This window comes from Tamandua tetradactyla, chromosome 2 (assembly GCF_023851605.1).
Source record: "Tamandua tetradactyla isolate mTamTet1 chromosome 2, mTamTet1.pri, whole genome shotgun sequence".
In the NCBI taxonomy this organism is placed as follows: Eukaryota; Metazoa; Chordata; class Mammalia; order Pilosa; family Myrmecophagidae; genus Tamandua; species Tamandua tetradactyla.
The window spans coordinates 75,139,436-75,155,588 of record NC_135328.1 but is presented as its reverse complement, the minus strand read 5'-3'; the positions used below and the strand labels follow the sequence as shown (position 1 = coordinate 75,155,588).

The 16,153-nt window shown below is 39.4% G+C and overlaps 1 protein-coding gene and 1 pseudogene across 1 annotated transcript; both read right to left on the bottom strand.

Moving 5' to 3' along the window:
* Positions 1–3,822: 3,822 nt before the first annotated feature.
* KLHL9 (kelch like family member 9) lies at positions 3,823–6,788 on the bottom strand. Its single transcript, XM_077148036.1, has one exon. It carries the CDS (start codon positions 6,401–6,403, stop codon positions 4,391–4,393), a length of 2,013 nt encoding a protein of 670 aa, XP_077004151.1. The 5' UTR covers positions 6,404–6,788; the 3' UTR covers positions 3,823–4,390.
* Positions 6,789–8,530: 1,742 nt separating this feature from the next.
* LOC143660808 (putative methyltransferase-like protein 24 pseudogene) lies at positions 8,531–9,078 on the bottom strand (annotated as a pseudogene).
* Between the last annotated feature and the right edge of the window lie 7,075 nt (positions 9,079–16,153).

The following is a 16,153-nucleotide window of genomic DNA, read 5'->3' as shown; positions in this document are numbered from 1 at the left end:
GAGGAAAAAGACCCTAAATTGTCCATATTATAAATAATATTTTATCATATGTTTAAAAAAGCATTAAAACTTTAGTCTGGAAGTGAAGATTACTCAAAAAGTGATGATGGAACAATTAGATAATTTTAAAAACAAATTTTATATAAAAAGTCTAGTAAAAAAGTCATGTCAATAACATAAAATGCTAGGATAACTATACCATTTGATGTTAAAAAATTAAGCAAGAAAGCATTAAAATGACAGGAAAAACTCATTTGGCTACATTAAAAAATAAACATATTTTCAAAAGAAAAAAGGAAAAAGCTTGCTGCAAATCGAGTAGAATAGGATTAATACTTATAATATAAAGGAAATTTTATAAACTTCATTCAGAAAGAAGGAAAAACTATTTGAACAGGAGACAAGCAGGTGAATGTCACCTTAGCACGTCAAGCGTTAGCACTGACAAAGTGATAGAACCAAGGACAAGGAATACAACAACAATACTACGTACAAAAAATAGCAAACTCATCACACAAATGTCAAAATGTGAAAAAGATGGACATATTTGATTGCATTATATTGAAGAGCCTGCCCCCATAAAGATGCTGTAAGTTGTAAAAAAATCTTTACAACAAATAGGACAACTAAAGCAAAACAAAGGAACACAATTTACGTATGAAAATACAAATGCTCAGTCTACAAGATTTTAATGTTTCAGGGTAAATCCAAGCAGTAAGAAAACATATTTATAGAACTGCAATAATTTCCTTTGAAATAGTCTGAGCACACCTCTGCTGGAAATGCATATTGACACATTCCTGGAAATATTTTTCAAGAGCCTAAAAAAAGCTCGTATTTTTTACTGAGCCTTTCTTCTTAGAGTTTATCACAGGGCAATAGTCAAAAACATAGGCAAAGTTTTATGTAAGAACATTAATCTTGCTTTATTTAAAAGGGTGAAAATTTAGGAACAATTTTTCATAGGGAAATGAAAAAAATGATGGACCATTCATAGAATGCAATATTGTATAGATACTTAAAATAACACTATCAAAGAATATTTAATAACCTGTGTAAATCAGTAAGATGAAATTGCAGACAAAAATTAAGATAGAGTATCATGCCAATTTTATTAGTAAAAACTTTTACTGAATGCTTCTCATTCTGTGCATGTCTTATGCTATACACCGTGTGACATTATCGCCTTACGATCCTGATGTATAATGATTACTTATTACTTCCATTCCCAATGAGGAAACGGAAACTTAAAGAGGTTCAGTAACTTACCCCAAGATCTGTCAGCAGTTGGTAATAACTGGTTGAGCTGGGAATCAGAACTCAGACAGGCTGAATAGGTGGTGAGACAATGGTTTTAATTCTCTTTAAGGTGTTTCTATACTTTTGAAATGTTCTGTAGGAGCATGTTTTGTCTTTATATTCAGAACAAAAGTTTTAATTAAGAACCTACAAAAATATGAACAAGATCAAATGCGTCTGCCTTGTAGGTAAACTCTACCAATACTACTATCGGTGAATGGGGAAAAAAATTAAGTCTGGATTTGTTTGGGTAAAAATGGGATGTTTTCCTTAATGACACGTATTTATAATTAGGAAAAAAAACCAATTTAAATATTATTTCCTAACATATAGATTTTTAAAACTGGAGAAAGAGTCATAATGATAGCATTCTGTCTTTTGAAGCAGTATTTATTTCTTTTTATCCAGCTTTTAGCTTAGTATCTTTGGCATATTTGAAAAAATCTTTGACAAATGTCTGTATGGATGTATATGCATAACATGTCCAGTAGTAACAGAAGTTATTTTGGGCATGTGGAATCACTGACAATTTAACTTTATTTCCCTGTACTTTCTACAATAGACAAAAATTTTCATAATCAGAAAAACTAACATGTTAATATTTACATGCTTAAAAGAAAAATTAAAACAAAATGTTAACAGAATGTTTTATGTACTTGTAGTTTTTATCTCCCTTTAAATATTTTTCTATAGACTCAATTTTTTTTAAGAAATTATAAGCTTATGAAAACACATCTTTCCCACCAATCACTTCAAAACTACCATACTTTCCATATGGATAAGGAAGGAATTCCAGGTTAATTAGTATTAGCATAGTATCAGCCAGTCTGCTAAGACAGCTGTCAACTGAAGAAGGCTGGAAAAGTAAAAGGATGAGAAGGTGGGTGTGTGAGGCAGGAGGTGGGGTATATAGGTAGAGCAGTTAGCTTAGTTGATTAAACAATACTTATTTACAAGTAACAGCACCAAACATAATAGAAGGCAAAAACCTTTCAACCACAGAAACAGAAAAGCTATTTATACAAAAGAGAAGACAAGCAGAGAAACAGTACTTTGGCATATCAGAATTAGGAAATGAAAAAGCAATATATCAGTATTACGTAAAAATTTAAGGAACTATGCTATAGAAAAACTATTTTCAAAAGGTCAAAATGCAAAAAGGTAGGCAAATTTGATTTCAAAAATTAACTGAAGTCAGTAAAACTGTTAGTAGACTGGGAAAAAAAGCACAAACAAATGCTTGTTAAATTATATTTATTATATAAAGAGAACCAATAACTTCATATGAAAAACAAAGCAATTCTAATATGTAATCACATAGACAAAGGACATGAATAGTTGATCAAAAAGGAAACATTACTTAAGATACACAAATGTTCAACCTCATTAACAAAGATTATTGGGATGGCATTTCTTGTTATTCAATACAGTTAACAGCAATTTCAGCATTTTCTATTTTCTAATTGTCCTTGAATGCAGTATTTCTAGTAATAAAAAAAGCCGAGTCATTTAAAAAAAAAACATAGAAAGTATGAAAGTTTCTGCCAATGCAGAAATCATAAAAAGCATTAAAATGAATCAACACTTGCGTGGGAGTAAGGGTCAGATCCCTAGAAGCCAACTCCTCTTGCCTTGGTTCCTGAGTTTTATTTTGGGATTGTCAATAAGGAAAAAGTTCCTGATTTATACTTTGACAATCTCCCGGATACAGGGATATACATACATACATACATATAATTTACAAATATATGTATGTATATATACATACATATGTTATGTTTTCTTTCAGGTAGACAATTATTCCAGGCAAGAACCTCTTCAGAATCACTCACTAATGGAGGGCTCCTATGATTCCATCTGCTGCTAAGGTCCATTTAAGATATCCCACGTGGTTTGCAACCAGTAGGCAAGCCCTTGGTATTGAAGAGGCTGAAAATCTGCTTTAGTGACACCTACAAAAGAGCAGTGTCCTAGGTTGATTATAGCTGGTTTATTGGGGAACCTGCAATTGGTCCTGTTTTTAAGACATAGCTGAAAGGACATTTTTCTTATTCAATGAAGAAAAGAATGTATCCTCCTGCTTGCTCAGACCACATTCTTGAGGCAGATCATGCACAGCTCAGGATCACCTAGGCTGGAGCAGCACCAAGGCAATCACCCCAAATCACAAAATCACGTCAGATTAGCTAAATTGAGAGACTGAACTTCATATTCTATAGCTTTGTAGAGCAAATTTCTTTGTAAGAAGCAAATTTCTTTCATTGCTTCTTACATATCAGAAGTTTTACTGAACAAAAGGTGAAAGATAGTGAAGTCTAAACGTACAGAGCAAAAGCAATCCTCTGAAACTTGAACTTTGCTTATCAACCTGTATAAAAGCAACTCTACAGAAAGCAAATAATATTCAAGTTACTTCAATAGCAAAAAGGAAAAAGTAATGTTTCATCTAAAGTAGCAATCTTTAATCAAATGACAAAATTTGGTTGTTAATTTAGTATATTGTAGCCCCCATCTACCTTTCTCTCTCTCCACAGATACAAGATCCATGATTTAGAGCTAAACTGCTTTGTTTTTTTTTTTAATTTACTATTTCTTTTGTCTGCTGAGAAACTTCACATAGTCTGAATGTGCCCACACAATCTGGTGATTTGATAAAGTATGGCAAAACTCCTTGAAAAGAGGGAGGTAGCTAAAAATACTTGGCAACCTTTTGCTTATTTTCAGTTGCAGAGTCTGCCTCCCTTGATATTTTGCAGTCAAAGATGAAAAGAAAACTTTCAAATTTGATACATAATGCACATAATCATTCATTTACTGCAATAACCTCCGATTTGATTTATACAGCACAACAAAAAAGGCGTCTAAACATTCTAAACACATCTCTTTACATTTGTTAAAACAGCTGGCTACACTGAATACATTTTCAGAATACACTTGTTAATCATTTCCTACATATACTAAGACAAACAACACAGAGAACATCAGTTACCTTTTTATCTTATAACTGTACCAATCACTGTAAGAAGAGATACAACCAAAGAAGAAATATGAGATCACCCATGATCCATTGCAAAAGTATTACACCTTACTCCTAGGAATGATCTGTAGGTGCAGAAAGAGGTGATTCTCTAGACGGTGACCCAGGGTTTTCTTCAGGTGGAAAAACTGTGAGGGTACAAGCTCGAATGCCACCAAGTGACTCTGGAAGGTCAAAAACTTTGTGCCATTCATCTTTTTCAGGGTCATATTTTTGGACAATCTCTACCATACATCGATTATTCCAAGAATATCCACCAACGACATAGATTTTATTTTCAAAGACAGCAACTCCAACATCACTCTGACCTCTTAACATAGCAGCAATTGGTGTCCACTGGTCAAGAGTTGGTGAATAGTATTCACAGCTTAGTACATCATCATAATCACTTGTCCCTCTGAAGTGATTGCCACCAATGACATAGAGCTTGTCTCCAACTGTACACATGCAATGCAGACCTCTGACTGTAGTCATCGGAGCCTTCTGTGTCCATTTGTCGGTATCTGGGTCAAAACACATGAGCTCATTTTGGAAAGTGTCATGTGTAATACCTCCTGAAATATACATTAAGCCTCCATACACTGTTCCAGCATGGCCATAGTGAGGTTCACTCATTTTTGCAACATAGCTCCACTCATTCATTCTTGGGTTGTAACATTCAACTGTAGCCAGTTCACCAGCTGCACTGCGCCCACCAACTGCATACAAATGCCCTTTGAGGGCACTCAAGTGGAAAAATGTGCGCTTCTCATTTAATGATGCAACTTGCATCCATTTATTATACCGAGGATCAAATCTGAAAACTGTATCGACAGCAGTTTTTCCTTTGGTATCATAATTGCTTTGACCACCAACTACATAAAGGAAGTTTCCAATGACAGCAATGCCATGCTGGTAACGAGGAGCATCCATGGGGGCTAAAGATCTCCACTCTTGTGCCCTTTCATCATACATTCGTAATTCTTTACTGACAACCAGCTGCTGTCTCAACACTCCTCCTAATGTAACCAAGTGAGTTGAATCAGATCGAATGGCAGTTCTGTCTGACTGCATTACTGGCTGCATATATGGCATCATTTGGTAATTGCTAGCTTCCAAAAGCAAATTCACACAGGTATTGTCCGTCCTCATGAAATCTACTGTCTGCACATAATTGATGAGGTCCTGTGGTGTCATCAGTGGAAATCGGATGTTCTTCATCAATTTTGCAGCATAATCCATCCGAGGGTCTTCCAACCTTAGCCAGCGGCAAGCAGCCTTGAAGAGTTCAAGTTCAGTACAGTGCTTCAGACTATTACTGGAAAGCACAAAGGCAAGCCGTTCAAATGGGAGCTTTAGGAATTCTCCAGTACTCAATAATGCTGGAAAATTCTTAAGGATGAAGTTATTAACATATTTATCCACTTCTATAAGATTGTAGGTGTTAGCAATTCGTCCAACTTCAACACAGTTATCTAAAGAGACCCCTGATATAAGAAATACTTTGCAGAAGTCCAAAACAGGTAAAATCTGTAAAAAACTGGCAGCTTCAAGTGTGTCCTGAAGATTGTCCATATTAAGAGAAAGTTTTGCAGTATAAATAAAATCAATGATTTTCTTCAGACCAACCTTGTTCACGCCATGAAGCTTGATGCACATTAAATCCTGTTCTTTCATTCCACCTGTGAACATCGCCTTGAAATAATCACTAGCAGACGCCATCATAGCTCTGTGAACAGGAAAGATTTCATCTCCATCACCTGGTATCAGGGTCACATCACAAAGTAATCCTTCTATTCTAAGTTGATCAAAACCTTGCAATACCACTGAACTGTGCGTATTGCTGGTAAAAAACCGTGTGGTTCCTGGCTTGCAAGGCTGCAAATGGGCAGAAACACCCATTTCGCTGTTACCAAGTGACACTTTCATGTGAAAGCCGCCTTCTTGCACAGAGAGATGTCTCCCGGAAAGAGGCAGTAACCTCAACGTTTTAAAGGAATCAAGATTGTCTCCCAAGAAACGGGAGAGCTCTCTTTCTTTATCAAGAACAGTCACTGTGGCGCCCCTCAGGACACTTCTGTCAGTCATCCACTGAAAACTGCTTTGTAGCAGGACCACAAAGGGATGCGGACCTCAAATCTGAATATTATGCTGATGATTCATCACCTGACGGCAGTTAAATGACCCGGTTCACCTCGTCCGGCCTTCGAAGCCGCTCCCGCAGCAGTTCCGCTCCAGGCCAAGGGGGAGGCGCCGCCACGTACAGAGGCTCCGCGGCTCGCTCAGCGGCGAGGCCGGGCACCTCGGCGTGCAGCCGGCTGCGCCCTCCGCTGTCACCAGACCGTCGCCGCGCCTGCGGGGCTATCTCCGAACAAGAGCCTGGAATTCCCGGCCTGGGCCTGGAACACGGGCCTAATCCGGGACACTGAGCCAGTCCTTCCGCAAAGGCAGAATCCCAGGATGCCCCGGGCTAGGAGCGGCCGCGGCAGCCACTGCGGCTGCGCATCCGTCTGAGCTCATCGGTGGGCGGGCGTGGGGGGGAGGGGAGGGGAGGGGAAGTGCGCGGGACGCGGGGAGGGCGTCGGGGAGAAGCGGGCTCTCCGCAAATGCCCCTCTGGAGGGACTCGATTAAGGCGGGCATATTATACCGCACTTCGTATACATCTCTCGCGGCATCCGAACTCTCTCTCCAAATGCATACTTTTTCTTTAAGGTTTACACTTCCTGGTTTCTGTCGTGTTAATTACAGTGAAACACGGCTCTCCGGTAAATTGAAAGGAAACCTCGTAGAGGAGGGGTTGGGGAAGAGGAGGCTTAAATATTTTTTCTTTATAAAACACTTTTGTAATTCTTATCCCAAACAATTTAACTGCCACTTCAGTTATAATTTTGTTCATATTTTCGGGTTTAAATCATTTAAAACACATATAATTTGCCTGTCTGAAAACTAAATTGTCCCCATACTATGTAAATAATATATCGAGTTTTTCGCTCCCAATTCCATCATGTTTTCATGCTTTTGTTTTTCATTCTCAACTTCTTAAATGGCTACACAATTTTCCAACAATTATATGCTATTGTTAGCTTTGCCTAATATTTGTTTCTGGGTCTATACATTCTTGTGCATTGTATAGAATCTGTAATAAACTTACAGAATCTGGGCTCAAAACTTTCCCCTGGTTTTGGATAAATCCTAACAGTAGGATATTAGTTGAAGACATAATGAATCTTTCCAAATTATTGTTTCCAGCAACATTGGAGTGTGCATCCCCCCCCACGCCGCCGATTTTTGCCTTTATGGTATTTTATTAATTTGCATTTCTATACGTGACTGTAAGTTAAAATTTTGGCATACAAATGAATGAACACGTTGACACTATTTCTTCCAACATTTTCCACAACATGAAATTATGCTCTTTTAATGTCAGTAGACAAATGGTTAATAGATTTTAAAAAATCAACTTAGGGCGGTGGGATGGTGGCTCGGCGGCAGAATTCTCTCCTGCCATGCTGGAGACCCGGGTTTAATTCCCGGTTCCTGCCCATGCAAAAAAAAAGAAAAAGAAAAAATCAACTTAATTAGTCACTAAAGATATGGCAATTTCAAAAGAGATTTCCAATTATAAAATAGTCAAAGAAAAATATTCAGGACTTATTAAATTCCAGGCGTTTTACATGCTTTACATATTCTCACAACAATTTTACAGGAAAAATTTATTTCCATTTTTAAAATGAGAAGATTGAGGGGAAAAGAAGGTTAATTTCCAACTGTGAAATGGGAGAGCTGGGATCCAAACTCATATTGTCTGATTCTAGGGCCTCTGCTCTTTACTGCTATGCTACAATGCTTTCATGGTATAAAAATTATGATCATTATTGAAGAGACTGAGATTGATGTTGGCTTTACAAATGGACTTCACAAATAGAGTATTTCTTAGAGTACAGTAGTTCCAATTTTAGAAACATGTTTTGGTACAGTAATTCCAATTCAAAAGCAAAAAGGCAAAGAGCTTGGGTGTGGGTAAGCGGTTTCGACTCTCTCAGCATTTCCCATGTTTATCCCTTCCACAAGTATTTACTGTGCTCCTACCACATGCCAGACACCAGGCTATATGCACAACAGAGGTGATAACATAATCCCTGCCGTGAGAAGGCAGCAGGCTGGTGGGAGACTAGGCAACTAAACAGACAATTAGAACCAAAGACATGCTCCACTCTGCAAATATCTCCTTGGGTTCTTGATGTGTCCCCCACATTCTATTTCCATCTCATATTCACCCAACTCAGACTATAACTACTACTTGCATTAAAAATGTCTTCTTCAGGAATAGCTGAGGTTTAAATGTCTTTATAACTGTGAAAAAGCCTGGCACATCCTATTGTTCCAACTTTTAGAGGAGTCTGTACCAAAAGCACATGACACTGCTGTCCCTACCACTGACCTTGAACCTGGGCCAGTGGAGATGGATCTCGAAGATGAGCTGTCCAATCTGTTCAAGGTCATCTTCTAAAATAAAGATTTCCCAAAACATTCTATTCTGCACTTTCCAGATCTGTCCTGAGAATATCAATCTTGTGATGCCTAAATTTCTTCAAGATGGTTCCCAGTTTTCTGGTGTTTCAGGGCAGCAACAGCAGGATGGGCAGCCCATGGACAGGCAGAGATACCAAAGGTGCTAACTCTACAGAATGTGAACTATTTTTACATTAAGATCAAAATGATGTACTTCACATCCATCACTGGCCATGCTAACCTCAACATGGGTATTATCACGTCCCAGAAAAGCTAAGCCAAACCTGTCATCAAGACAAACTGACCAGAGTTTCTTTGTACAGCTGGTGCTGGTAGGCAGGTTATCTGTACTCTTAATTCAGAAACTGAGCAACGCCTGCTAAGTGCCATCTGGAGGGGGCACATGCACTGGTTGCAGCAGCCAGAACTGTTCTTGAGCAGCTGAGAGCCTGGCCTGGTGTGCAACAGCACCAGGCAGAGGACCCAATTTTATTTTAAATTTAGTCTGATCCCATGTTTCAAATGCTCTGTTTAAATGCTTTTTAGTTTATCTTGGATAAAATTGCTCCATCTCTCAGAGACTCCTCCTTCTACGTCTTCTCCCTACTAGTGTCTGAAACTATGAGAATGTTTCAGATATCCTTCTGACATTGTGAGCATCCCACCCCATGATGGACCTTTTACATGTGCTGGTGGCATCTGGTCTTCAAGGAGATCTCTCCTGCCATTACTGTATCACAGTCTCCAGCTGTGAACACAAGATCCATTCTTTTAGCCTAGCCAAAAGAGAATTAGCCATATTCCCTCTTTGTTGACTCAGTTTCCCTATAGCTTTGTGTGTTCAGTCTGTAGGCCAGGTGATCCACCCCCTGTCTTGACTATGGAACTACCTTATCTTACTCAGTGCCATAATGTTTGGACCATCAGAGAAGAGAAAACAGATCAGCAGAGTTGTCAGCCTCAAGGTTTCCTTTTTGCTGACCATGCTGAGATGCCACGCTTATGTGCTGATGCCCCAGCTTGGTATGAGATGGTCCAGAAGAGTATATTTAAAGTGAGTAGCAGGGCAAGAAGCCATAATCTTTAGTGTTCCCCTAAACTTACTTAGCAAAGCATTCTCTTTCCAGAAGACAATAGTAGACAAAGACTAGGACATGCAAGAACTGCTGTCTGACCATCTCCATATGCTCATCTGCGTGCTCCATTTTCCCATGAACTTACTCATAAAACACAAGTTCAAAGATAAAACTATTAAGAATCTGAAGATGGCAAAAGCAGAACTTTAAACCAAGGTTTCTTCTAAATGTTCAAGCATTGCTATACTTATACGTACATGCACACACACACACACACACACACAACAGCAGCAGCAGTAGCCCAGGGAGAAGGAGAATAATTCTGCAAGTAAAAAGTAGATTATAAAAATCACAGAAATCCAAAATACAAAACTTAGAGCCTCATTCCCTAACTCACCTCATGGGATTCTGCTTGGAACCCCCAATCTGCTCGGAAACATCTCAAGTTCTCTGAGCTTCAGTCCTCTCAAATAGAAAATGAGATTAAAAAAACATCTAGAACTGATGCAGGTACATTTTAAAGCACCTAGGATAATCCCTTATTAGAGTTAGCACTTTAATAAATTAAAAAAAAATGATTCCTTCATTTTCTCAATATTGACCTATACAAGAATATTATAGGTCTTTCTCTATAAAATAGTTTGAAACTAGAACACCTGTCTCTTGGGAGCTGACCAGCTGACAAAAGTCAGCTGAATTCTGGCAAGAAACTTGAAGACTGAAAAACAGACATTCACCATATCATTTCGTCACCACCACCAACCAATGTGTCCCTCTCTTCCTCCAGATTCCTTTATTTGTGGAGTAAAGTTAGACCATCAATGGAACTGACAAGAATGTAGATATAGAGCCACACATATATTGTTGATTGATTTTCAGTTATGGTGTAAAGGCAATCCAATTAAAAAAGGGTAATATTTTTTAAAAAAGAGTGCTGGTACAAGTAGACATTCATATACAAAAAAATGAAGAATCTTATTTGTACCTTATACCATCTACTAAAATAACTCAAATGGGCCACAGACCTAATTACAAACCCTGGAACCATAAGATGTCAAAAAGAAAAAAATAATTGTGACCACTGGTAAGGCAAATATTTCTTAGAAATAATATAAAAAGAAAAATCCACAAAAGAACTGATAAGTTGTACTTAGTCAAAATTATAAATGTTTTCACTGAATTTTGTTATAAAAATGAAAAGACTCAGACTTAGAAAACACATTTATTCAAAAAAGTACTTAGATTTAGAACTTTAGAACTTTTACAACTCTAAAGTAAGATTACAAACAACTTCCCAAAAACTGACAAAATATTTGAAGAGATACTTTATCAAGGAAGTTCTATGAAAGGCAAAATAAGCATCTGAAAAGATGCTCAACATCGTCATCAGAAAAGTGCCACTTTAAACTATGAGCTACCCCTACTAGGACTTTCGAATGGTTGCAGTTTACAAGTCTGCCATACCAACTGTTGATGTGGATGCGAAGTAAGTGAAACTCTTATACACTACTGGTGGGAATGAAAATGGTACAGCCACTTCGGAAAATTTTGGCAGTTTCTTAAAATGGTAAACTACCATACAACTTAGCAATTCCACTTCAATATAATTACAAAAGAGAATCAAAAGTATATGTTCACACAAAGACTTGTACGGGAATGTTCATAGCAGCTTTGTTTGTATAGCCCCAAACTGGAAACAATCCAAATATCTATCAACAAGTGAATGGAGAAACAAAATGAAATAAATCCATACAACGGGATACTACACACTCATAAAAAGGAACAGCGTAGATGATTATCTAACTAATTGCACTGCGTGAAAGAAGCCCAGTATGGCCTGGGATTGGCACAAGAGGAAGAACCCATAGGAAACAGCATGTGAAGGTCTGCTTTGGGGTGAGGATAAAAGGGTGTCATAAAGTCACAGCTGTGGAGGAATGTGACCCCTGCCAACCTGCCAAATGTGCCTGTCCCAGTCTGCTCCTGGATACACTTCAAACGCCCTGTCTCCTGTGGGCACCTACACAATTCCCTGTTGTGGGTACCTTTCCAGAGCAGTTAAAGCAAGATCCACACTCTGAGGGAGTGACGAGCAATCATGGAGGCAGACATTCTATTGTGTGGGTCGGTGGGCAAGATTCTGCTCGGTCACCTTCAGGATCTATTGAGTAATCACTCATTCTGGTCTTACCTTTAGCCTCCTCTACTCACCAGACCATGCCTCTACCTAACTCACTCTCCATGTTATCATCACCACCAATGGTGCCTCTCTGCCTCCAGATCCATTTTTATCACTGTCCCATATTGTTCACAGACCGTAATCACCTTCACTCCACACATACCCCACCACCACCACCACCACCACCACCAAAACTTACCTTTTACTTTCTACCCCAGAGGATGCTCAGATACTGGGAATTAGTCCCCATATATGCCCTGCTTTGTCTTTCAATATTACCTCACCAAAGTCCATCTCTCCCTCTTTAGTCACCCATGTTTCAAGGGCTGATTGCACAGCGAAACTGAAATATTCTTTGGAAGAAACCCTCAAGCAGGTCAAGGAGAAGAAAGGTAATGGCAGCCTCGGGAGCTCTTTCCCAGCATCCCCAACTGTGGAGGAAGAACACCAGACAGCCATGAAATGATCCCCTCTACTTCTACTCATAGGTTTGCAGAGGTCCCTCAGACAGGGGAGGGCAGAAAACATGACCAGAATCACAGCTACTCAGGAGAGGCTCCTAGGAGACTCTTAGAAGCAGAGTATCAAAAACGGATTGCAGAATTCAGGTCCTTCTACCTCAAAGTTGCATCCTTTTGCCCAGAAGAGGGGATTATCAGAGAACCTTGGGAATAAGACACCCCAGTTTCGAACACAGCCTCCACCAAAGAGTAACTTAAAAATCTGCATGAGGTGAACATTTCAGAGACTTCATCTACAGAAAACAGGGAGGGTACTAGAAGATCCACAGCACAAATCCATGACAGTGTCAACCTCTATGCAGAGCCCAAACCCACTAGAATCAGAGCTGTCTTTATGGGCAATGAGATAGAGAAACTCAGAACAAGTCAGATATTGGCCAGATCCTAAGAAATTGGGGCTCAATGCATGGAGGTATGGCAAGGAAAAACAGTCTACCCATGGAGGAGCTCAAGGACTAAGGAGAGTTCCAAAATAGAAAATTCTGCAATTGCAGGGCTCCTTCCTTCCCTGAGAAAAGGAAAGGGCTAGATGGGCCTTTTCCTGCAGCCTCCTAGCAGGCTGTGAGGGCCTGAGTGACCTGAGTATCCAGAGGCAGGTACAAGACATTCTTAAGATGTCATGTCAGACATAACATGATATCACATCATGTCAGACTCTCAGAAAACTGAGAGTCCAGGATCAACAACTATATTTGAGGCAACCCACTTCCTGAAGTCTAGGGAGACTATGATCCCAGCCACTTCCAACAACCTTGGGCCCAAAATGCCAGGTCCATCACACTGCTCTTATCCTGTTCTAGGATTTGTAAATAGGGGTGACAATTCTAGCGAGCCAGAATGCCCTCCTCTATGGCTTCCTTGTAGGGAAACTTTACAGAATTTTTGTTTTACTAGAATTAGAGAGCAGCAATTAGTTCATATGGCCTCTGGCTTACATAACTGTGCCAGTCTGAAAGGATGTATGGACCCTAGAAAAGCCATGTCTTAATCCTAATCCCATTTTGTAAAGGCAGCCATTTCTTCTAATCCTTATTCAGCACTGTATGTTTGAAACCTTAATTAGATCATCTCCTGGAAATGTGATTCAATCAAGAGTGGCTGTTAAACTGGATTAGGTGGAGATGTGTCTCCACCCATTCTACTTGGGTCTTAATTACTTTACTGGAATCCTATAAAAGAGGAAAGTTTGGAGAAAGCAGGAGATTCAGAGAGAGCAGAAAAGAACGACATAGCCACAAAAAACAGAGAGTCCACCAGCCAGCGAACTTTGGAGATGAAAAAGGAAAACGCCTCCTGGGGCGCTTCATGAAACAGGGAGCCAGGAGAGAAAGCTAACAGATGACGCCGTGTTCATCATGTGTCTTCTCACTTGAGAGAGAAACCCTGCGCTTCACTGGCCTTCTTGAATCGAGATATCTTTCCCTGGATGCCTTAGATTGGACATTTCTATAGACTTGTTTTAATTGGGACAGTTTCTCGGCCTTAGAACTGTAAACTGGCAGCTTATTAAATTCCCCTTTGTAAAAGCCATTCCGTTTCTGGTATATTGCATTCAGGCAGCTAGCAAACTAGAACATTAACCAAGAATGTTTATTCTCCCCAAATATATGAGTTTCTTCTAAAAATGAGAGTGGCATCCTTTCTCTCTGCTCTGTTTTTTGGAAAGTATATTCCAGGGGTCCCCAAGATCACCCTCAGGTTCAGTGATTTGCTAGGACTCAGAGAATGTTGAAAAGCTGTTACATTCATGCTTACGGTTTAGAACAGAGAAGAACACAGATGAAATTCAGCAATGTAAAAGGTGCATGGGGCAGAGCCCAGGAGACTCCAGGTGCAAGCTTCCAGGTGCCCTCTCCCGGGGGAGTCATGCAGACAGCAGTCAATTCTCCCAGCAATTACGTGTGACAACATACAAGGACTACTGCCAACCAGGGAAACACATTCAAGCCTTGGTGTCCAGAGGGTTTTGGGGGTCAGGCATGGCTGACTACCTACAAGGTTGACCTTGGTCTTCAGCCATTCCAGAGGTCAAGCTGGTCCCAGTGGCCCAAGACCCCTATCACAGATTGCACTTTAGGCATGGACTATCTGGTGTGGTTCAAGGCCCTAGGTGAACAAAGACACTTTTATCAGGCAGGATGTCCCAAGGGCTTAGATATTACTTCCTGGGATCCAGGCAACAGCCACACCTTTCTATGGGATATGGACAATTCAGACTTGCTAAATTAATCCTTTACTGCACAGACCATCTCCTGGCCCTTGGCCTAGGCTCTGTCACAGCAAAATGATCATATTTTTCTGAGTATCAGCATTTAGTATAGTATTTACCTAATAGATACAGCAATAGTATCTCTATTAATATGCCTAATATTTGGAGGAGCCAGTATGGGGTAGGGATAGATTTAAAGAGTGAGCAAATTCATCCCATAAAACATTACATATATTCTCATATTTTTGTACAAGTTTGATTACTTGTTCATCCCTTGAACTACTATTATTTGTACCTTATGATAAACTTGTGCAGACAAATTTAGCATAGAAATGAGCTTAGTATTAGCTAAATCCAGTTCTTCCTCAGGCCAGTCTTTTTCACTGGCATTATATCTTGAAGAGGCTTTAACTTAATCTCCCAATACATCTGATTATCAATATCAGCTTTATAAGACATGAGATTTATTTATATAAGGTAGTTGAAGCTTATCAACAATGCCAATGTTATACCATATCGGAGTATGGTAGTAGATGGAACCTGAAACATAAGACTCAAAAGATTCTGGCACATTAGAAGCGTCCCATTCAGTCATTAACAATTGGACCATTTCATCATCATAGTGCATGACCAAAATGTCATCCAGAGCAAGGTCACTTAAGTTTGCAGGCTTCAGTACAACTACTTCAAGTTCTGAAAGCAGAAATGATCTTGGTAAACGTATGTCTTCACCCTTTTGGACATCTGCTATAACTAAGCTAAGAGACAATATTATCTTCTGCTCTGAGTCACTCTTGAAGTACCAGTGTAATATTGCATTTCTCTCACTGCATAACCCATTTATTCACTCCTCTACTCTAAACTATTTCTCCTCTTCACTGGTCATTGCTTTTTGCTTAAACTTTTCTGCCTCTGGGAGGGACATTAGATTCAGTAACTGTGCCGATTCAACTTGCCAACAGTGATACTAATCTAGCAAGTAGATCCTTCTCAGTTCACTCCCATTCATATAAGGCACAGAACTAGTGGACTAACTTGTTCACTAAGCAATACAGCTACATTCACTGTCAACCCCAATCGTGTTATATGGGATGAAGGCACAAGCCAGCCCAGCACGCTCTTAGGAATCCTAACATAAAAGTTAAAGTTTCTTGGTGAGGAATCATTTCTGCAAGAAATTCGCAGCTTTAGTCCCAGGACCACTGCATCAGAGAAGAAAGAAGTTGAAGTGATGTGGGGAAGAACTGTATAGTCATACAGTTCTCTCACACCCCTTCTTCACCAAATCCTCAAAAAAGTGGAGGAATCTACCATGTGGAGATACTCTCTTGACTCTCCTT